The sequence below is a fragment of the Leucoraja erinacea genome, chromosome 9 (assembly GCF_028641065.1).
Source record: "Leucoraja erinacea ecotype New England chromosome 9, Leri_hhj_1, whole genome shotgun sequence".
Classification (NCBI taxonomy): domain Eukaryota; kingdom Metazoa; phylum Chordata; class Chondrichthyes; order Rajiformes; family Rajidae; genus Leucoraja; species Leucoraja erinaceus.
Window position 1 is genome coordinate 68,672,251 of NC_073385.1, and position 22,790 is coordinate 68,695,040.

General features: G+C 46.9%; 1 protein-coding gene across 1 annotated transcript in view; it reads left to right on the forward strand.

Moving 5' to 3' along the window:
- The first annotated feature begins 336 nt into the window (after positions 1 to 336).
- The window catches only part of LOC129700556 (mitochondrial basic amino acids transporter), a 44,630-nt gene continuing 22,176 nt past the window's right edge, over positions 337 to 22,790 (forward strand). Inside the window, exon 1 of the mRNA XM_055641158.1 lies at positions 337 to 675. Within this exon, the coding sequence (XP_055497133.1) occupies positions 642 to 675 (34 nt within the window). The 5' untranslated portion in view covers positions 337 to 641. The remainder of the gene's footprint in view (positions 676 to 22,790) is intronic.

Sequence of the window (22,790 nt, forward strand, 5' to 3'; positions counted from 1 at the left end):
AAAGTCCTGACATCCCAGGAATCAGTCTGGTGAACCTTCTCTGTACTCCCTCTATGGCAAGAATGTCTTTCCTCAGATTAGGAGACCAAAACTGTACACAATACTCCAGGTGTGGTCTCACCTATATAGCTATAGGATCGTTGGTAATGATTATTGTTGTTGGTGTTTTTTTGTTGTGGTGGAGGGAGGGAGGAAGTACAATAACCCATCTGCTGAATGCACAACTAAAACTAGGTCAGACATGCGGAGAGGGTTGGTTGTTGGTTAGGACAGATCAAGTGTGCGTGCTGGGGCCGGGCCGGGCCGGGCCACAACACCCAATGAAAGGAAGAGGCGGGCTGGTTGTCGTCCCGGGGGGGTGTAGACCGGCCGCCGCTCGGATTGGACGGCATTTGATCTAGAAAAGGCTATAAACCAAACTACCTTTGGAGATTTTCGAAATAGAAGAGCTCGGTTGTCCAGGAGCCGGGTGGACGAACATAGTCGACTCTACGCTGCCACAGCGCAGGGATTAGACGCTCGTCCCAGTCCCGGTCCCAGTGCATGTGGAGCGGGTCCGGCCCGACCCGACCCGGCTCAGCTCGCCCGCCCGCCCGCCACCGCACAGTCAGTCCCCGCTGCACTCCGCGCCCGCTCGGGAAATGGCACTGGATTTCGCCGCCGGGTGCCTGGGAGGTGAGTGTGGGGCCGAGACTCTGGTCGGCACGGCCGGTGCCACGTCCCTGCCGCCGGGCCCGGCTCGGCTCGGCTCAGCTCGCACACGCGGCGGGGAGAGAGGGGGAGGGGGTGGGTGGGGGAGATGGGTGTGGGAGCTCCCGGGGAAGGTGTGGGGAGAACCGGGGGAGTGGGAAGCAGGGGGTGGGGGTGGGGGGGGTGAGGAGAGACAGTGGGCTGGAGAGGTGGGGGAGAGTGGTGGGGAACAGCTTGAGGAGGGGGGAAAGGGGTGAGTTGTACAGCTGGGGGTGGAGGTGGGGGAGAGGTGAGGGTTGCAGGGGGAAGAGGGTGCAGAGCAGGGGAGGGGGGGGAGAGAGAGATTTGGGTGAGAGGGGTTGCAGAACTGGAGGTGGAGAAGGGGAGAGTTGGAGAGGAAAGTGGGGTACAGAGCTGAGGGGAGGGGGAGTTTGGGGTAGTTGGCCAGAGAGAGCTGTGGGGTGGGTGAGGAGAAGAATGCCTGCGGTGGGTCACAGAGCTGTGGGCTGTCCATGCCCGGCCGGGGCAGGCAGCATCGCCGAGCCCGGAGATCAGTCTCAAGCTGCTGATCCCGCTATTTATAGTCCGCACCGGCAGCCGTGCAATCTTGGCAACAAACATGCAGCGTGGATAGAAAGAATCGCAAAATGAAGTAAAATGTTGCACTGGGCCGCTGATCTATCTGCCTGCGTCTCTGCGAACCCGTGTTTACCCCGGGTAAATAACGCGTTCCGTGGCTTGGTGCATGATGTCGTTAAGACGCTGTTACAGAGATGATTAAAAGAATATATACTAGACCAAGTGCAGACCCGTTGGGTCTGTTTCCCCCAACGTGCGTTTGCGGGCGGGCGGCATGCGCGTCACACACATTAACCCCCCCACACACACACTGCCTATATATATATATATATACATTACACATTGGGATGTTTACGTAAAACGCAAATGTTCCCCTGAAAACCGAATCAGCAGCACTGTCTGAGTGCTGTACGGTATTTAAATTGGTTATCAGTGTTTGTTTATTGCATTATGTATGTCCACAGACCTGCCCTGCTGCTGTATGATCGGATTTACTCTCTTTCCCCCCCCCCCCCAACCCCCAGTCGCAACAGGGACAGAATCCCCCCTAGTCCTGATGAACCCACTGACTCCCACAACTACACTTCTTCCCACCCTGCCTCCTGCAAATAGTCCACCCCCTACTCTCAATTCATCTTCCTCTGCCGCATCTGTGCCCAAGATGAGATGTTACATACCGGGACATCCGAGATGCCCTCGGTCTTGATCATAGATGAGGCCCTCACAAGGGTCTCCACTGTGTCATCTCCCCCCCCCCCCCCACCCCGAGTCCCCCCCAGTCCCTTCCTTTTTGCACGGTAAGAATTTCACTATTCCATTTTGGTACAAGTGGCAATTAAATACTCTTGACACTTGAGACCAGCCTCAAGACTACAGAAGAGGTGTATATTAAACATATGTTTAAGAGCATATTCTGGGAGGCGGGGTTTGTGGGTCATTCCAATAACAGGACTCCAGTAGATTGCTGTGTAATCTAATCAAATCCATCCGATGTCATAAAACTAGGTGTTAGACTAGAGTGTACTGTACTGCATGCTACTTGAATTACTATTGATCTTGCTGAGGTGTTTCAGATCGGATTCAGATTCAAATTTCTTGTCATTGTGCAGTGTACCATACAGAGACAACAAAATGCAGTTAGCTTCTCCCTAGAAGAACAACATTAGAATATGAGCAATAAATAAATATATTTAGGTGCATAATTACGTGTCTGCATTACTCAGACCATGTTTTTAATTGCTGTGCTATGTCCCCTTGTGTTTCTCAAAGCTCGGATGGGCTTTGGGTAAATGTGAACAGTTAATTGTCATGTGTAACGAGGTACAGTAAAAAGCCTTTGTCATGTGCTATTCAGTCAGTGCAAAGACAATACATGATTCCAACAGTGCCATCCACGGTGTACAGATATAGGATGCAAGGAATTGTGCGTTTAGTGCAAGATAAAGTCAGATTAAAGATATTCTGAGTGTCTCCACTGAGGTAGATGGGAGGTCAGGTCCGTTCTCTAGTTGTTGATAGGATGATTTTGTTGCCTGCTAACAGCTGGGAGGAAACAGTCCCTGAATCTGAAGGTAGACAAAAATGCTGGAGAAACTTAGCAGGTGAGGCAGCATCTATGAAGCGAAGGAAATGGGCAACATTTTGGTTCGAAACCCTTCTTCAGACTGAAGATGGGTATCAACCTGAAACGTTGCCTATTTCCTTCGTTCCATAGATGCTGCCTCACCTGCTAAGTTTCTCCAGCATTTTTGTCTACCTTCGATTTTCCAGCATCTGCAGTTCCTTGTTAAAAACCTGAATCTGGAGGTGTGCGTTTCATGTTTCTGCACTTGGGGTACAGAGCTTTGTGGGGGGGGGGGGGGGGGGTTGGGTAATGGTAGTTGGGGTATTCTTTATGTCTCGAGCACTCTGAGAATGTCATTTGTTCATTAGAAAACAAAGGTGTGGGAGAACTTGTAGGGGGTTTAATTGACATTGACATTTGAGTGTCCAAATCCACTCAAATGAAGTTAGAGTTGCAACATTTACATTTTGAGGCCAATACAATTTCAATTCCACTTTTTCTTGAAAGGAATACTTGGTTGGAATTTTTGTTTTGTGGTTTGACTTGGAAACCCTGTGACTTACGGTCAGTTCTTGCAACATGGGCCATTTGGTGCCATAGGCTCGTGGAGCATGTAAACCGACCCTTTGGCCCAACTTGCCCATGCCGACCAACATTCCCCATCTGAAATGCAGCCCCTCCAATATCTTGTACAACTGTAATATAATGTCCCATCTTCTATGCTCAATGCCCTGACTGATGAAGGCCACTATGTTGAATGCTTTCTTGACGATAATTACGATAATAGCCACTCGTAGGTACTCGGGGCTCTCGTAGACATTTTTCAACATGTTGAAAAATCTTCATGAGCTTACCAGAGTACCTGCCGTTAACGTTAGGAGCTGCTAAGAGACGTCCCCAAGCTCCGACGTACCTGCTACGTACATTCTACGTGCTCACCATGAAGATAGACACAGTACTGGAATAACTCAGCGAGTCGGGCAGCATCTGCATGGCTGATGTTTTGGTTCGGGGCCCTTCTTCAGACCCTGGACTTTCTGTTCCAGAGCCATGTGTTTGAATTCACTGTAAAAAAATGGGGAATTTTAATTTGAGTCATTAAATAAATCTGGATTTATAGTAAATGTCATCTCAGTAAAGATAATATTGAAACTGCTAGATTGTTTTTGAAGTTGTATTTCATTTACTGAGGTTCTTCAGTCAAGGAATCTGCCATCCTCACCTGTTCTGGCTTGTTTGTGCTTTGACTTAATTACTGTAAGTAATTTATATATATGCTAACATATTCTGGATATTTGCATGCCATAAACAAATTAAAATTGCAGATGACACCAATACCAGTGGTGCAGTTAAAAGATTTAATAGGAATCTAAGGGGCAACATTTTGCACACAGAGTGTGGTGGGATATACGGAATGAGTTGAGGTAGGTATTATAACAATTTTTAAAAGAGGTCCATGGATAGGGAAGGGCTAGAGGGATATGGGGCAAATGCAGGCAGGTGGGGCTGGCGTATATGGGGCATGGGCTGAAGGGCCTGTTTCCATGCTGGATGAGTCTATAACTATGAAGCAGATCAGTTGGGGAGAGTGGGCAAGAGAATGGCAGCTGGAATTTAAGTCTGACAAGTGGCGATGCATTTTGGAAAGGAACCAGGGCAGGACCTTGACAGTGAATGGCAGGACCCTGGGGAGTGTTATTGAATAGAGTCCATTGGGTACAAGTAAATCCTTCACTGAAGGAGCTTTGTGGCACACTTGTCTTCATCAGCCGACGCATGGGAAATTGAAGCTGGCACATCATGTTGCACAAATCCTGAGTCGGGCTGCTCGTGGAGTAGTGTGTGCATTTCCCTTCACCACACTAGAAAGGAGTGATGAAGCAAGGGGAGGCTGTAGACAAGATCCATCAGGCTGTTGGACACAAAGTGCTGGAGTAACTCAGTGGGTCAGACAGCATCTCTGGAGAAAAGGAACAGCTGACGTTTCGGGTCGAGACTCGCCTTCAAACTGCCTGGATTGAAGGGCTCGTGTTATTAGTGGAAACTGGATCAGCTGGGTTTGTTTTCCCTTGAGTGACAGCAACTGTGAGAGATAACATGATAGAGGTGAATATAATTTATGAGAGGCATGGGTAGAGTGGATGGCTGGTGTCTGCTTCCCCTAGTAGGGCGTTTAAAACTGGAGGGAAGAGTTTTGCGGTGAGGGGGGTTAAAGGAGGTCAGATGGCTAGTTGGCATCAGGAGAGGGCTGCTGGTGGAGTTGGTGGTAGAGGCGGGAACAGTAGCAAGGTTTAAGAAGTGTTCTGAAGGTACCAGGGTATAGAGGGATTGGTAATTGAAGCAGGCAATAGGATAAGTATAGGTGTGCATGATGGTTGACATTGATGTGAGGAGGCTAAGAGTCTGTTTCCATGCTGTGCGAGTTCATGGGCAACAAACATCAGACTGTTGCACACTACAAACCTGACTACAAACTACCTGGGTTGAATGAGGGAATGAGGCATTATATAGGGTTTGTATTTGTATAATTCAAGAGTGTTTTATTGTTGTATGTCGTAAAGCAGAGCACTGCTTTTACACAAACCTGGTGTCCTGCTGCCTGTCCCACCCGTGTCCTTGGCACACAAATTACGCAACCTCGTGGTCGCGTTGAGGCGCACGGGCATCGTATGGCAGCGCGGGGCCGGTCCCACTGAGAAGCGCGGAGGGGTATGTAGTTGTGCGCGACATCGCGCGGGGCTCCGAAATTTTTGTAGTGAACGAAATCCAACGGCCTATCGCGGAACTGACGGCCCAAGTGGGACCGGCCCAAGACCCTGGCGCGATGCAACGTCTCACCTCCAACAGCAGCAGAAGCAGGCAAACGATCGCCGAGCTTGGCCTGGGGCTCACGGCCGTTGCGGTCCGGATCCGCCCCCACTTCTACTCCCAGAGCGGGGCCAAGAAAGTTGAAGATAGACACAAAAAACTGGAGTAACTCAGCGGGGCCGGCAGCATCTCTGGAGAGAAGCAATGGGTGACGTTTCGGGGTCAAGACCCTTTTCAGACTGAAGAAGGGTCTCGACACGAAACATCACCCATTCCTTCGCTCCAGAGATGCTGCCGGTCCCGCTGAGTTACTCCAGTATTTTGCGTCCATCTTCAAATGACGTCACGCGCTCCAGACAGCTGTGCGTACGCATGTAATCGTGCCCGACCTTCGCGGCTCAATGCGACCACGAGGTCGCGTAATTTACGTGCCAAGAACACGTAAGTGGGACAGGCCCTTAAGAATGTCACATTTTGCTACGTATGACAATTAAACACTCTTGTCCATTGTGCATGAGATGTTATTAGGTGGCCAATAACGAAGAATTGTAAACTTGTTATCTTGGCCCATGCTTTCAGAATTCAAAACCATCCTTGAATCAACTCAAATTAGAATAACATAGTTTAAATGTGTAGAAATTGGATAATGTTTTTAAAAAAAAGAGCTAAATCTACTGGATGAGCAGAGTTTTGTGTGTTGTCACTCCTACAGCAGGTGGAACTCCAGACTGTTCCCTGGGGTTTTGACCCCCCCCCCCCCCCCCCTGCACAAGTTGCCCCCAGTTTGGGCATTGGGTGTTGGTGTTTGAGTGCTAACTGGAGGTGCTGAAGTGTACCTGCAAGGCTAGAGAGAGAGTGTGGGTAGCACGTTTATTGAGGCAGTTACCCACTGCTTAGTAACGGCCATTGGAGAAGGTTGGGTGGCCACCATGCTGAGGGAGGCAGGCAGGTGGGACCCAATGCTTGCTCCAATCCCCTTCCCCAGCTGAGCCACTCACCGCGATCATAATTCTGGCTAGACTTCAAGATACATTTACCCCCGTTACCAGGGCAATCTCAGGGTGCATCTTTATCCAAAACAGTTTCTATGATTGGAAAATGAGGGTAAATGTATCCGTCTAGCCAGAACTACGATCCCTAAGGGTGGCAGATCTGAGGATAGGAAGTGGAGCAAGAATCCCACAAGACTATAGATGAGAACTTCATCTTGAGAGGAATATGTAGGCACTTCTACAGTGGTGGACATGGAATTGGGTGGTATAGATAGACAAAAGGCTGGAGTAACGCAGCGGGTCAGACAGCATCTCTGGAGAAAAGGAATAAGTTACATTTTGGGTCGAGACCCTTCTTCAGACTGCGGACAGTGTATTTATTACCTTGTGTAGAAACAAAGAACTGCAGATGCTGGTTTATACTGAAAATGGACGCAAATTGCAGGAGTAAATCAGCGGGTCTGGCAGCATCTCTGGAGAAAAAGGATGGGCGGTGTTTCGGGTGTGGATCCTTGTTCAGACTCTAAGGCTACCCACGGAAATGTCACCCATTCTTTTTCTCAAGAGGGCTATTACCGTGCTGCGTACTGCCACAAATGTCTCGGGATGGTTGCGGGACCTTGGAGCGGGAAGGTAACGAGCCAGACGTGTGGGGGTAAAGAGAGAGACAAGAGATCCTACAACAGGGATTTCGGGAGGTACGTGGCAGGTGAGGAATAGACCTACACTGTCCTGATCTCTCAATTTATTTCTAGTGCATGTGGTACAAAATGTAAGAATAGGAGTATAGAATGTTACTAAAAGGACGGAAGCATCTAAAATATTGTTGATCATTTGGTTTGTATTTATTGAATATTTTTGTTTGCCTGTGTTTATAGACCTCTTGTGCTGCTACTGGCAAGAATTTAATTGTTTCGGTGTATGTGACAACAAATCAGTTTTAGTTTGGAGATGCAGCGCGGGAACAGGCCCTTCAGCCCACCGGATCCGCGCCGACCAACGATCCCCGCACATTAATACTATCCTACACACACTAGGGACAATTGGCGCTGTAAGGCATCAACCCTACCACTATGCCACCCTGGTTTTGAGGATCATAACGGAATGGTTATAGAATCCACGGATATAGTTCGCTATTCTGATTTGGAGTAGTTCAAACTAGAGGTCAAAGGAATGCATTTTAAAACAAAACCACATAACCTCGGATGAATTGCAAGATGAATTCATGGCTTTTTTTTGTTTTCGCTTAGAGTTGTCTTTCCTTTCCCACTGATCTCTTCAGCATTCGCTGTCAGTTGTGGCCGTATGTATGGAACCACTGCATCGATTACAACGGAATTGGGTTTCAGAAATGCCGTACTGTGCAGCTGTCACTAAATATCCACGTTTAGTGTAAGCGTGGATGAATTTTGTGTTGTCTGTCTTTTCAGCTGAAGGGATTCCAGATTCTTGTATTTATGAACATTCACTATTCCCCATGTAAAACTTTGATCTGCTGATGGCATAAATCAATTAAAAAAATTCCCATTAAATTTATTACGTGTCTTTACCCCTCAAAATATTTGAGTTTATTTTTAGCAAGCGATGTCATTGGGCTGAATGGTGGTGTGGTCGGATGCCTCGGTGCTTCCGTGACTTGTGTGGGAGAATGAACTAAGATGTCGTACCAAACCTCCAGTAGTGGAGATTGAGACAATCACTTGGGACATAGATAAGGGGAATGGTTGGGGAGTCTAAAACTACAGAGCGTATAAGCCTGTCCCACTTTCCCGAGTCCTCTGCCGAGTTGAAAGGACCTTTTACTTTAAAAAAAAAAAAAAAAAGATTTTTGTGGTCTATGAACTCCTCCTCCCGACTATCTTTTTACTCGTGGACTTTTTTTGTCGTGCTGGAAAAAATGTCCCGACTTACCTGATGCCACGAGTACCTACAGCTGGCATAACGATCCGTTACGATATATCTACGGACTCCTACAGACTCGCTACGGACATTCTCCGAGTTTGAATCAAGGGAAAACTCGGGGGAATTTGTGAGTAACTCGGGAAAGTGGGACAGGCCCTTGGGTTTAAGATTAAAGGGGAAAGATTTAAAGTGTGGCTCGGGGGGAGGAGGGGTGGGCATAAGGAACAAGTTGACTTTAGTTTTGGCTTTAGTTCATTATTGTCACCTGTACCAAGGGACAGTAAAAAGCTTTTTTGTTGCATGCTATCCAGTCAGCCGAAAGACTATACATGATTACAATCAAGCTGTACATAGTGTACAGATACAGGAAAGCAGATAAGATTACACCCATTGAAATGGTTTTGGACAGGCACACGGAATGAAAAGGTTAGAGGGATGTGAGCCAAATGGGGAAACGCTTAGCCAGGCATCTTGGTTGGTGTGCCTAGACCAAACTGGGTGTCAAAAACCACCATGCTACATAACTCCATTAATCTCTGAATCGTGAGGAATTTCATGTGTTAAGTGAGGGAGAATCCCTATAATTGGTGCAATGGGCATCAAATTGTTGAATTAAATTCGGCAGAACTCTTTTGGCTAATATGTAGCAGGCATAATGAGCGGGCATGAATTGTGATTTGAGTTTTAAACAATGAATAATAATAATAATAATACATTTTATTTTTGGGCGCCTTTCAGACATCTCAAGGACACCTTACATAGGTTAACAGGAATAAAAAACATATAATCAGAATAAAATAAATAATAAAGACATCACAGAAACACAAATTAAAAACAGAATTCAGTCCAAAAACAAAAAATCAAAAACACAATGTGAAGAGAGAGCAGCGGCAGCTAAAGCGCGCCAGCGTCCACTTTCACTTCACGGCAGTCATCTTGGACAAAGACTAACAGGATTACCATACAGACAACAAAATCATCCCCCCACAATGGTTACCACTGTGGGGGAAGGCACAATGTCCAGTCCCCAGCCCGAAGTTCACCCAAAGTCAGGCCTATTGAGACCACTGCAATTGCCTCTACGAAGGCCCGATGTTCCTGGCCGTTCTCACCGGGTGGTGTTGCCTCGGCGTCGGGAGAGTCCTCTCAGCGGCTGGGCCACCTGGAACGGCCACTTCCTGACTGGGGACCGTGGCTTCCGAAGCCGACAAGGCCGCGCCGGTTTGGAGCTCCCAGGCTCCCGATGTTGAAATCGGCGCCGCCCGCTCCGCAGACCTGCAGCTGTTGAACTCGGCGGTCTCAGCTCACCGGAACTCGAGTGCGTAGATCCAGCGCGGCGACCCAGGCAAGGCATCGCCCGCTCCGCTCCACGATAGCGCTCCAGCGCTGTGCCGCCAACGAGGCCGAGGTGCTGGGCGGTCCCCGCCAGGAAACAGCGCTCCACGCCCGCTGGTAGGCCGCAAGGACGGGTCGACGGGCAGCCCGGAGAAAAAGCTGCCTCACCGACCAGGTAGGGACCTAGAAACAAAATTGCCCCCTACCCCCCACATTAAAAAGTCCATTTCTCCAAACGGACGAGACACAGGACTAACTAAAAACTTTAAAAAAGCGAATTAAACGGACGACTGCTGGTTAGGTAGATAGTATTTCGGGACTGTTCTCCAGTTGTTGGTAGGATGTTTCAGTTGCCTGATAACAGCTGAGAAGAAACTGTCCCTGAATCTGGTGGTGCATTTTCACAAGCCTGTACCTCCTGCATGATGGGAGAGGAGAAGAGGGAGTGAGGCTACCCCTGGATTAAGCCGCTAGCCTTGCTGAGGTAGCGTGAGGTATAAATAGAGTCAATGGAAGGGAGGTTGGTTTGTGTGATGGTCTGGGCTGCGTCCACAACTCTGCGATTTCTTGTGGTCTTTGATGTTCCCAAACCACATCACAATAAAATGTTTTCTAGATGTTACTTGTTGCAGTTTGCCATTTGAATATTTTACATGTGTTTCCATGACATCTACCCATAACCAGTAATTCATTAGCTAGTTGTTTCAATAGTTAAATAAATAATTTGGATCATTTAAGATGTGCCAGGTATGTTGAAGTGAAATATTGTTAATGTCCCGCACATGCAATATGGTGTAAATAGGCATTATTATTCTTTACTATCATAAAGGGTGGGCCACAATGTCCAAGACTATTGCTTTGACTTGTGTAATTCATCACTCTTTAATCAGTAAAGAGGCTGCGCATTGTACGCCACCAGGGACACCGCACGATTGGCAGCCCCACCAACAGTCTGTTTGTCTTTTTTAATTTTTAGTGCGTTTAAAAAGTTTGTGTAAATGTTCTCTGGTTTGCTTTATGTGGGGGGAGGGGGAAACGTTTTTTCAGTTTCTTACCTTGCTGGAGGTGCGATGTTTCCGGGTCACATCTCCGGTTGCTCTGCGGCCTACCATCGATGGAGCTGGAGGCTTCCCCGGACTGTCCTTGGGCCCCACCATGGGGCACTTAACATCGGAGTTGATCCCTTGTCTGGGATCGCTCCAACTGCAGCCTACGGATTACCATCGAGAGCTAGCAGTCTCGGGAGAGGCCGAGTCGGGAGCTCCAACGATGCAGAGGCTCGACCAGCCCTGACGCGAGGTCCGATCACTGACGCGTGGGAGCTGACATCCCCCCCCGATGCAGGAGCAGGATCTGAACGCCCCGATGCGGAGGGCCCAAACGGCGCCGACTACGGGAGTCAAGATCGTCCCGTCAACGGGGGGCTTGAGGCCCCTGACCATGGGAGAGCTAAGAAGGGAAGAGATTTGAACGTTTTCACCTTCCATCACAGTGAGGAATATGGAGGTGTCACTCTGGTGGATGTTTATGTTAAAATGTGTTTTGTGTGTTCCATTGCTTTCTATTTGTATGACTCACTTGACAAATGAAATTCCTCGTATGTTGCAAAACATTATTGTGATTGTGATTTTAGTTAAGAGCCCTAGGCTAAAATATATTACCAGTAGACTTGCTGGGTGGCTTTGATGTAGAATGAGAATACATTGGCGCAATCTTTCATTAAATGGAGACGTGGCAACAATGAATTAATTAATGTACAGCGATTGTGTCGTTGCCAGTCCAAATATACTTGTACCAAATATAGTGAGATGTAAAAATCACTCTGTTATTGGCAGGGAATCTCTCTCCATTTGCTGTCACACAATGACAAAGCAAAACCTGTGTTTATGAAACATCTTGGAGTTTGTCTGTTTCCTGGCATTGATACAGGAGAAAGATGATTTAGGATGGCACCAAGCATTTCTCATCGCTATGTGAGTACACCACATGAATAGACATAGAAAATAGGTGCAGGAGTAGGCCATTCGACCCTTCGAGTCTGCACCGCCATTCAATATGATCATGGCTGATCATCCAACTCGGTATCCTGTACCTGCCTTCTCTCCATACTCCCTGATCCCCTTAGCCACAAGGGCCACATCTAATTCCCTCTTAAATATAGCCAATGAACTGGCCTCAACTACCTTCCGTGGCAGAGAATTCCACAGATTCACCACTCTCTGTGTGAAAAATTTTTATTTTTCTCATCTCGGTCCTAAAAGATTTCCCCCTTATCCTTAAACTGTGATCCCTAGTTCTGGACTTCCCCAACATCGGGAACAATCTTCCTGCATCTAGCCCCGATCTTCCTGCACCAACCCCTTAAGAATTTTGTAAGTTTCTAAAAGATTCCCCACTCAATCTTCTAGATTCTAGTACAAGCTGAGCCTATCCAGTCTTTCTTCATATGAAAGTCCTGACATCCCAGGAATCAGTCTGGTGAACCTTCTCTGTACTCCCTCTAAGGCAATAATGTCTTTCCACAGATTAGGAGACCAAAACTGTACGCAACACTCCAGGTGTGGTTTCACCAAGATCCTGTACAACTGCAGTAGAACCTCCCTGCCCCTATACTGAAATCCTTTTGCTATGAATGCTGACATACCATTCGCTTTTTTCACAGCCTGCTGCACCTGCATGCCTACTTTCAATGACTGGTGTACCATGACACCCAGGTCTTGTTGCATCTCCCCTTTTCCTAATCAGCCACCATGTGCCCGATCTATCCACTTTGATCATTGCCCCAGCACTTAATCATCTGAAGGTCCCGACCTAAAATGTCGTCTGACCATGTTCTCCAGCGATGATGCCTGACCTGCTGAATGACTCCAGCACTTTGTCTTTCTTGGTAAAGCAGCATCATAAACCCGTCTGTTGCATCCACGTAATCTGTTGTTTTTTGTTGCAGCAATACTGCGTCTTGTCTCCACCCGGAGAAAAGCTTGAAGGCAGTCTGGGACAATTGGGAAGTGCTCCAGCTAATGTCTGTGCTCCTCCCCTTGGTTCAAGAGCCAAGGTGTGTCCAACATGGGGTGAGCAAGTGCAGATGATGCTGCCCCTGGTATTGCTGGTGGCCGCACGCATTTGGTGATGTGGCTGCACCCCATTGTTTGACCTTGTTTGCTGATGACACTGTGGTGGTGGGCCTGATCTCAGACAACGATGAGAGGGCCTACCGGGAGGAGGTGGCTGATCTAGCACTCTGGTGCCAGGATAACAGCCTCCTCTTGAACATCAAAAAAACGAAGGAGCTGATCATGAACTTTAGGAGGGCACATCATCCGAGGACGTACACTCCATTGAGGATAAATGGGGATACTGTGGATAGGGTGAACTGTTTTAAATATCAGGGAGTCCACATCTCTGAGGATATGACATGGACATCACACGCCTCAGCACTCGTGAGTAAGGCAAGGCAGCGCCTTTACCACCTCAGGCAATTGAGGAAATTCAGAGTGTCTCCGAGGATCCTCCAGTGCTTCTACGCAGCGGCGGTGGAAAGCATCTTGTCCGGAAATATTACCATCTGGTTTGGGAATTGCTCTGCCCAGGACAAGAAGGCTCTGCAGAGAGTAGTGCGTTCGGCCGAACGCACTATGGGAACTTCACTCGCCCCCCTGCAGGAACTATACATCAGGAGGTGCAACTCCAGAGCCAACAATATCATGAGAGACCCCTTCCACCCCTGCAACGGACTGTTCCAGCTGCTACGGTCGGGCAAACGCCTCCGTTGCCATGCAGTGAGAACAGAGTGGTTGAGAAGGAGTTTGTTCCCAGAGGCCATTCGGACTGTAAATGCCTATCTCACCAGGGACCAACTCTACTGAACGTTTTTCCTTCCATTATTTATTATGTAAAGGTATATGTGTGTTATGATTGTGTTTATAGGTTGTTTGTCTTTTTGCACAAAAGTCCGCGAGCATTCTCACTTTCATTTCACTGCACATCTCGTATGTGTATGTGACTGACTTGACTTGACTTGACTTGTTCATTGAGGGGTAGTGAAGGAGGTACAATTCAATTCAATTCAACTTTAATGTCATCGCACAAATACAAGTATGAGTACAACGAAATGCAGTTTTGCGTCAGTCCGTAGTAGTTGTGCATAAAGAAATGAAAAAAAAAATAGAAGAGAGAAGATACAGAATAATCAAACAATGTGGACGGAGAGACTGGAGAAATCTATCGTCGGGACTCCGAGTTCAGCAATGTGATAGTGTTGTTGTAGAAGCTGTTCCTCATCCTACTAGTATGAGACCTGAGGCTCCTGTACCGCCTCCCTGATGGGAGGAGGGCAAACAGTCCATGGTTGGGGTGGGAGGGGTCTTTGATGATCTTCCCGGCCCGTCTCAGACACCGTTTTTGGTGGAGGGCATCCATGGCAGGGAGCGGGGCACCGATGATGTACTGAGCGGTTTTCACCACCCATTGTAGTGCCTTCCTGTCCGCTACGGTGCAACTGCTGTACCATACCGTGAAGCAGGTGGTCAGGATACTCTCTCTGGTACAGCGGTAAAAGTTGGTCAGGATCCGGGGGGACAGGTGGGCTTTCTTGAGCCTCCTCAGGAAGTAAAGGCGCTGCTGTGCCTTTTTGATCAGCTTGGAGGTGTTGAGGGACCAGGACAGATCCTCCGAGATATGTACTCCGAGGAATTTATAGCTGGAGATGCGCTCCACCTCAGTCCCGTTTATATGGATGGGGGTATGACTGCCTCCTCTGGTCTGCCTGAAGTCAACAATAATCTCCTTCGTCTTCTTGGAGTTGAGGACGAGGTTATTGTTGGCACACCAGGTTGTCAGGTGCTGGACCTCCTCCCTGTAGGCTGACTCATCGTTGTCGCTGATCAGTCCTACTACCGTGGTATCGTCAGCAAACTTAATAATGGCGTTGGATCCGTACTTTGGGATGCAGTCGTGAGTGAAGAGGGAGTAGAGGAGAGTGCTGAGCACACAGCCCTGTGGCACGCCGGTGTTCAGTGTTATAGTGGAGGAGGTGAGGTTGTTGACCCTAACAGACTGTGGTCTGTTAGTGAGGAAGTCCAATGTCCAGTTGCAGAGGGAGGTGGAGATGCCAAGTCCACTGAGTTTGGTGATCAAGCTGGCGGGGATGACACCTTGCTCCCCTGTGCTGGAGGTTGAGGATTCCCATGTTGGCCTCATCAGTCACTTCTGGTCCTGCACTGCCAGTGTACAAGGTCTGTGTGACTGCGAAAGAGATGACTGCTGTGAATTGTGTTGCAGGTTTAAAACCAATGATACTTCATTCAATGACACTTGGTTTAGTTTAGAGGCACAGAGCGGAAACTGGACCCTTCAGCCCACCGAGTCGGCACGGACCAGCGATCCCCGCACATTAACACTACCCAACACACACACACACACACACACTAGGGACAATTTACACTTATGCCAAACCAATTAACCTATAAATTTCTACGTCTTTGGAGTGTGGGTGGAAACTGAAGATCTCGGAGAAAACCCACGCCATCACGGGAAAAGCGTACAAACAGCGCCCCTTAGTCGGGATCGAACGGTGGTCTCTGGCACTGCAAGAGCTGTAAGGCAGCAACTCTACCGCTGTGCCTCTGTCCAGCCCTTCATTTTCACATGAAATTTAGTTTTTGCATAAAAGCCTGTAAGATGATACTATGGATAAACACGTCGTAGCTAAGTGCGATGACTGTAGTGTAAGAATAGTAGACCAAGGTAGTGCACAGTGGCCACGTTCTGGTGCCAACTTGTGCCCTTCGTTTCAAAGTTAATGGTACAGATTCCTATCTTGGCCTTTTGCATGTATAACATGGGTGAGAGGTTTCCCTGATTTAAAAACCATCCAAGTGAATAAAACGGCCAGCAATGTGAGACTGAGCTGCAAGGTTAGATTGATTGGAAGATGACCCTTTGGCCCACCGAGTCCATACTGACCATTCATCACCTGTTCGCACTAGTTCTATATTATCCCACTCCCCATACTCTCGGGGCAATTTGCAGAAGCCAATGAACTTACAAACCCACGTGCATTTGGGACGCGGAATAGTGCCATTCAGCGCCGCCGTTCGGAGGAGCCGATCTATTGCTAATTCATTTTTTTTATTAGATTCGTTTATTGTCATTCAGACCTTTCGGTCTGAACAAAATTCTGTTTCCCTGCAGTCATACATATAATTAAAAAAAAAAAGACAAAACACATAGTCAACACTAATTTAACATCCACCACAGTGAGTTCACCAAACACCTCCTCACTGTGGTGGAAGGCAAAATCTTAAAGTCTCTGGCGCTTCCCTCTTTGTTCTCCCTCTGCGCCGAGGCGACGGTTCAAACTCCGCGGGTGGTCGCTGCCTCGCCACAGCTCAGAGGCCGAGACCATTGAACACACCCAGAACCACCACAACCAGGTAGAGAGCAGAAGATAGAGGGTTAAAAACAAATCATTTTTAAAGTGCAATCATTAACAAAGTAGACAATAGTTTATTACAAAGTCTCGAAATGCATTCTACTGGTTTAGCTTCAGATTTATTGTTGTTATATACTTAATTAAGATGAAAGTTTAGATGAATTAAGATTAGGTACCGGCTGGTTATTTTTATTTTGGGTATAGGAAAATTCATGACACAATTTATAGGGGACAACAGAAACCTGCATTTATATTAGAAACATAGAGAATAGGTGCAGGAGTAGGCCGTTCGGCCCTTCGAGCCTGCACCGCCATTCAATATGATCATGGCTGATCATCCAACTCAGTATCCTGTACCTGCCTTCTCTCCATACCCCCTGATCCCTTTAGCCACAAGGGCCACATCTAACTCCCTCTTAAATATAGCCAATGAACTGGCCTCAACTACCTTCTGTGGCAGAGAATTCCACAGATTCGCCACTCTCTGTGTGAAAAATGTTTTTCTCATCTCGGTTCTAAAGGATTTCCCCTTTATCCTTAAACTGTGACCCCTTATCCTGGTCTTCCCCAACACCGGGAACAATCTTCCTGCATCTAGCCTGTCCAACCCCTTAAGAATTTTGTACGTTTCTATAAAATCCCCCCTCAATCTTCTAAATTCTAGCGAGTACAAGCCGAGTCTATCCAGTCTAGTTAATGAGAGCTAGGTTAGCTGAAGACCAGATGAAATATTGATCTAGATTGCCTTCTGGGGAGGGAGTGGATGAGAAAGTAGGATAACATGGAACCAGTGTGAACTGATGATGGATTGTTGGCATGGACTCGATGGGCAGGTTTCCATGCTATGCGAAGAGATCACCATGGTATTATCTAGTTTGATTGAAAGTCGTGCAAAACAAAGATACCTCAATTAATAGTTTGATTAATCAATCAATGGCACTTTGTCACATGTACAGAGCAAATGCACAATTCATTTATTTGCATAAAGTTCAGTAAAAGTGATGCAGCGGTGCCGTAAGGATTGCCGATTTCAGTTCATGACGCGGATAGAGCTACATCTCCGAATACAGATTTGAAAAATTCTCTTTTAAGGGGCCTTCTCTTCTATTTCTACTTTCCTCTTTCTCTCTTCCTTTTTTTATTTTTTATATACACACTTCACGTTTTTCTACTCTCTACCATCTATTTTTCCACTTTTCCCCTTTCTGTTGCTTTCTTTTTCTTGTTCTGCTTACTTCTTTCTTATAACATAAAACTAGAGGTTGTACATAGAATGGATTACGGTATTACATAGTTGGCACCTAAAATTAGGTGCCACTCTACTGTTTTGTGCTGTATTAACTTCTAATAAAATAAACAAAAAAAAAAAAAAAAAAAAAAAAAAAAAAGTTCAGTAAAAGTATGACTGATGCATAATCTTGGTAAAGTACTAGTGTACGGGAATAATACACTGAGACAGTATCCAAGAGTCTCCATGTTTTGGTGCCATCTTTCAAACATTTAATCAGAGTTTTTATTAATGTAGAGTTCTTAACTTGGCTGCAAAGATTTGGAGGGGCACGGTGGAGCAGAGGCAGAGCTACTGCCGTACAGCGGCAGAGACTTGGGTTCGATCCCGACTGCGGGTGCTGTCTGTACGGGGTTTGTACGTTCTCCCCATGACCTCCAAGATTTTCGGTTTCCTCCCACACTCCAAAGACTTGCTTGTTTGTAGGTTAATTGGCTTGGTATGAATGTAAAATTGTCTCTAGTGTGTGTGTGTAGGATAGTGTTAGTGTACGGGGATCGCTGGTCGGCACGGACTCGGTGGGCCGAAGGGCCTGTTTCTGCGCTGTAACTCTAAACGACTAAATTAAACCTGTTGACGGGCGGCGTGGGAGAGTCGGCCTGGCCAAGTGAGGTGCGGTTTCACTTGTCAAGAATAAACCTGCATCTAAACGTAAATTGCATATCACCTGACATGGAGAAAAATGCAGCACGCAGTCAGAGGGCAAGCAAGGCGTTGTCTGTGCAAAGAGGCATTTGCTTCTTGGACACACAAGTCAATAACAGAAGTGGGAAAATGAGCAAACCAGTTGCAGGCGGGGTGAATAACCAACCATGAGACCTGTTGAGGCACGGTGATCAGCTTGTTGTCAACCTTTTATTTATGTACATTTATTATTCTATTCTACATAGGGGGGGGGAAGGGACAAATCCAAGGCATTTTGCCAAGTTTTGTTGCCCTATCTGAGGTGGTGCAGCTGTTAGAGCCACTGCATCACAGCATCAGAGACCCGCGTTCAATCCTGCCTTCCGGTGCTGTCTCTGTGGAGTTTGCACATTCTCCCTGTGACCGTGTAGGTTTTCTCCGGGTGCTCCAGTTTCCTCCCATTTTCCAAAGATGTGTAGTGTTATGGGTGAATTGGCTTCTGTAAATTGTCCCTGGTGTGTCAGATTGTTGGTGTACGGGTTGATTGCTGGACGTGGTGGGCCGAGGGCCTGTTTCCACGCTGTTTAAAATAAAAACCCACTTTCCCTTCAATCCTGCACCTCTAAATTGCCCCCAGTGTGGAGGGAGTGGATGGGAAACTAGGATAACATAGAACCAGTGTGAATGGGTGTTGAGGTTTCCATGCTGTATCTCAAGTGAAAAACTATGGTATAATGAATTTACCAGTTTTTGTGGGCGACATTGTGGCACAGCGGTAGAGTTGCTGCCTTGCAGCATCAGAGACCCGGGTTCAATCCCGACTAAAGGTGCTGTCTGTACGGAGTTTGCACGTTCTCCCTGTGACTGCGTGGGTTTTCTCCGAGATCTTTGGTTTCCTCCCACACTCCAAAGACGTACAGGTTTGTAGGTTTATTGGCTTGGCATAAATGTAAATTGTCCCTGGTGTGTAGGATAGTGCTAATGTGCGGACTCAGTGGGCCGAAGGGCCTGGTTCCACGCTGTATCTCTAAAACTAAAAGATCACCCAGACAATTGTGAATCTGTGGAATTTTCTGCTCCAGAAGGCAGCGGAGGCCAATTCATTGGATGTTTTCAAGAGAGTTAGAATTGGCTCTTGGGGCTAAAAGAGTCGAGGGATATGGGGGGAAAAGCAGGAATGGGGTACTGATTTTAGATCGGCCATGATCGTATTGAACTGCTTACTCCTGCACCTATTGTTCGATGTTTCTAAGAACTTACTTTTAGCCAGGCCAAGGGATTTAGTAAAACCTGATCTTTCTGTCTGGAATTGCATTGTGATTTTGGTGTAAAATATGGAACGTAAACAATTTTTCCCATTTATCAAGATGGAATACAAAAGGGAAAACCTAGATTCACAAGTCTAGCACATGACCTCTGAATGAAAGTTTCTAGAAATTAATGTTTGAGCCTCTGCTGGTGTCAACTTGAATCTCTAGTTATAAAGTTGTACAGCATGGAAACAGGCCCTTCGCCCAATTCGTCTATGCCGGGCAAGAAACCCTGGTTTCATTTGGCTGACATGGTACAGCAGGCAGTGAAGAAAGCGAATGGCATGTTGGTCTTTATAACACGAGGAATCGAATATAGGAGCAAAGAGGTCCTTCTGCAGTTGTACAGAGCCTCAGTGAGACCACACCTGGAGTATTGTGTGCAGTTTTGGTCCTCTAATTTGAGGAAGGACATTCTTGCTATTGAGGGAGTGCAATGTAGGTTTACAAGGTTAATTCCCGGGATGGCGGGACTGTCATATGCTGAGAGAATGGAGCGGCTGGGCTTGTACACTCTGGAGTTTAGAAGGATGACAGGGGATCTCATTGAAAGATATAAGATTGTTAAGGGCTTGGACACGCTAGAGGCAGGTAACATGTTCCCGATGTTGGGGGAGTCCAGAACCAGGGGCCACAGTTTAAGAATAAGGAGTAAGCCGTTTAGAACGGAGACGAGGAAACACATTTTCTCACAGAGAGTGATGAGTCTGTGGAATTCTCTGCCTCGGAGGGCGGTGGAGGCCAGTTCTCTGGATGCTTTCAAAAGAGAGCTAGATAGGGCTCTTAAAAATAGCCGAGTCAGGGGATATGGGGAGGAGGCAGAAATGGGGTACTGATTGGGGATGATCAGCCATGATCACCTTAAATGGCGGTACTGGCTCGAAGGGCCAAATGGCCTACTCCTGCACCTATTGTCTAGCACATGACCTCTGAATGAATGTTTGTAGAAATTAATGTTTGAGCCTCTGCTGGAGTCTACTTGAATCTCTAGTTATAAAGTTGTACAGCATGGAAACAGGCCCTTCGCCCAATTCATCTATGCCGGGCAAGATGCGGGTTTCATTTGCCTGACATTTGGTCCGTATCCCTCTAAATGTTTCCTATCCACGAAATGTTGTGATTATACCCATCGCTACCACTTTGTCTGCCAACTTATTCTGGACACCCACCACCCTGTGTTAAAACCTGCCGCTTGGGTCCACATCTATCTTTCACCTCGCCTCAACTTGTGCCCTTCATCTTTGGACACTCACCCCGGAGAAATTCCCACCATGACCCACCTTATCCATGTCTCTCATCATTTTATAGACCTCCATAAACTCACCCCTTGGCCTCTCTAGCTCCAGGAAAGCAGTTACACCTTTAGTCTTGCTTCATAACTCAAGCCAACCATTCCCAACAACATCTAGTATTCAAGAATGAACTGCAGATGCTGGAAGATCGAAGGTACACAAAAGTGCTGGAGAAACTCAGCGGGTGCAGCAGCATCTATGGAGCGAAGGAAATAGGTGACGTTTCGGGCCGAAAACCTTCTTCAAATGTCGCCTATTTCCATCGCTCCATAGATGCTGCTGCACCCGCTGAGTTTCTCCAGCAATTCTGTGTACCTCCCAACAACATCTATCTAGTTTCGAGAAACTGTGCGGAAGCAGGGCTTTCGGCCCACCAATCCCCACACACTAGCGCTATCCTTCACACTGAGGTGGCATTTACAATTATACCAAGCCAATTGACCTACAAACCTGTACGTCTTTGGAGTGTGGGAGGAAACTGGAGATCCCAGAGAACTCGCACAAGTCACGGAGAACATACAAAGTCTGTACTGACAGCACCCAGAGTCGGGATGAAATCTGGGTGTCTGGTGCTGTAAGGCGACAACTCTAGCAGCTGCTGCACCACCATGCCACCCTTCTGTGAATCGTTTCTGCATTCTGTGTAGCATATCTCCAGATTCAGGGACAGTTTCTTCCCGGCTGTTATCAGGCAACCGAACCATCTTATCGTCAACTAGAGAGCAGTCGTGATCTACCATCTACCTCATTGCAGACCTTCAGTTCATCTTTAATCAGACTTTACTGAACTTTATCTTCCACTAAACATTCTGATCTTTTTCTTTTATGTGTACACAGTGGACAGTTTGATTGTAGTCGTGAATAATCTTTCCGCTGACTGGATAGCACGCAACAAAACGTTTTCCACTGTACCTTAGTACAAGTGACATTAATAAACTAAATTGTTAGTGTGGCACTCTTTTAATTTGCCTCTTGGGTTATTAGTAACTCTTGTATAGACTAGGATTTTTTTTTTTTTTCAAATCGAGAACTGGATCCTGCCTACGGGTGCTGTCTCTGTCTGTACGGAGTTTGTACGTTCTCACCGTGACCTGTGTGGGTTTTCTCCAAGATCTTCGGTTTCCTCCCACATTCCAAAGACGTACAGGTTTATAGGTTAATTGCCTTGATAAATGTAAAAAAAAATGTCCAGTATTAAATTGTCCAGCTTCCAGTATAGTCCCTGGTGCACTCTTTGGAAGTGATGCCCACAGGTTAAGGTGCAAGGAGTCATTCAATCTTTACATCCCTCTTAATTCATACTTTGTAATTTTAAAATGGTCTCAGTCCTTCTAGAAAAGCACAGTGGCGAGCGGTAGAGTTTGTTGGTTAATCAGCCTGGTTAAAATGTTAGAATTGTCCCTAGATAGACAATAGGTGCAGGAGTAGGCCATTCGGCCCTTCGAGCCAGCACTGCCATTCAATGTGATCATTGCTGATCATCCCTAATCAGTACCCTGTTCCTGCCTGCTCCCCATATCTCCTGACCCCACTATTTTTAAAAGCTCTCCATTGAAAGTATCCAGAGAACCTGCCTCCACCGCCCTCTGAGGCAGAGAATTCCACAGACAGTATTAGATTAGAAAGTATTAGATAGATTAGATATTATTAGATACATTAGATTAGATAGTATTAATGTGCGGGGATCGCTGGTTGGTGCAGTCTCTGGGCCGAAGGGCCTGTTCCTGCTCTGTATCTCAAACTAATACTAATGGCCCACTCTGGGGATAATTATATCTCCACAGTACAAGATCATCATGTTTTTTTGCATTGTCCTTTGTTGCACAGAGATCAGAAATGTGTTCCGTACTTGGTGTTCAGCTGACCTGAAGTCATGTAACATCACCATGACCATTCTCAATCCAAGAACTGTATACCAGTGCTTTGTTAGACCTTGCTATTGCTATGTGGCTTTCAATGACTTGCCTGCTCTT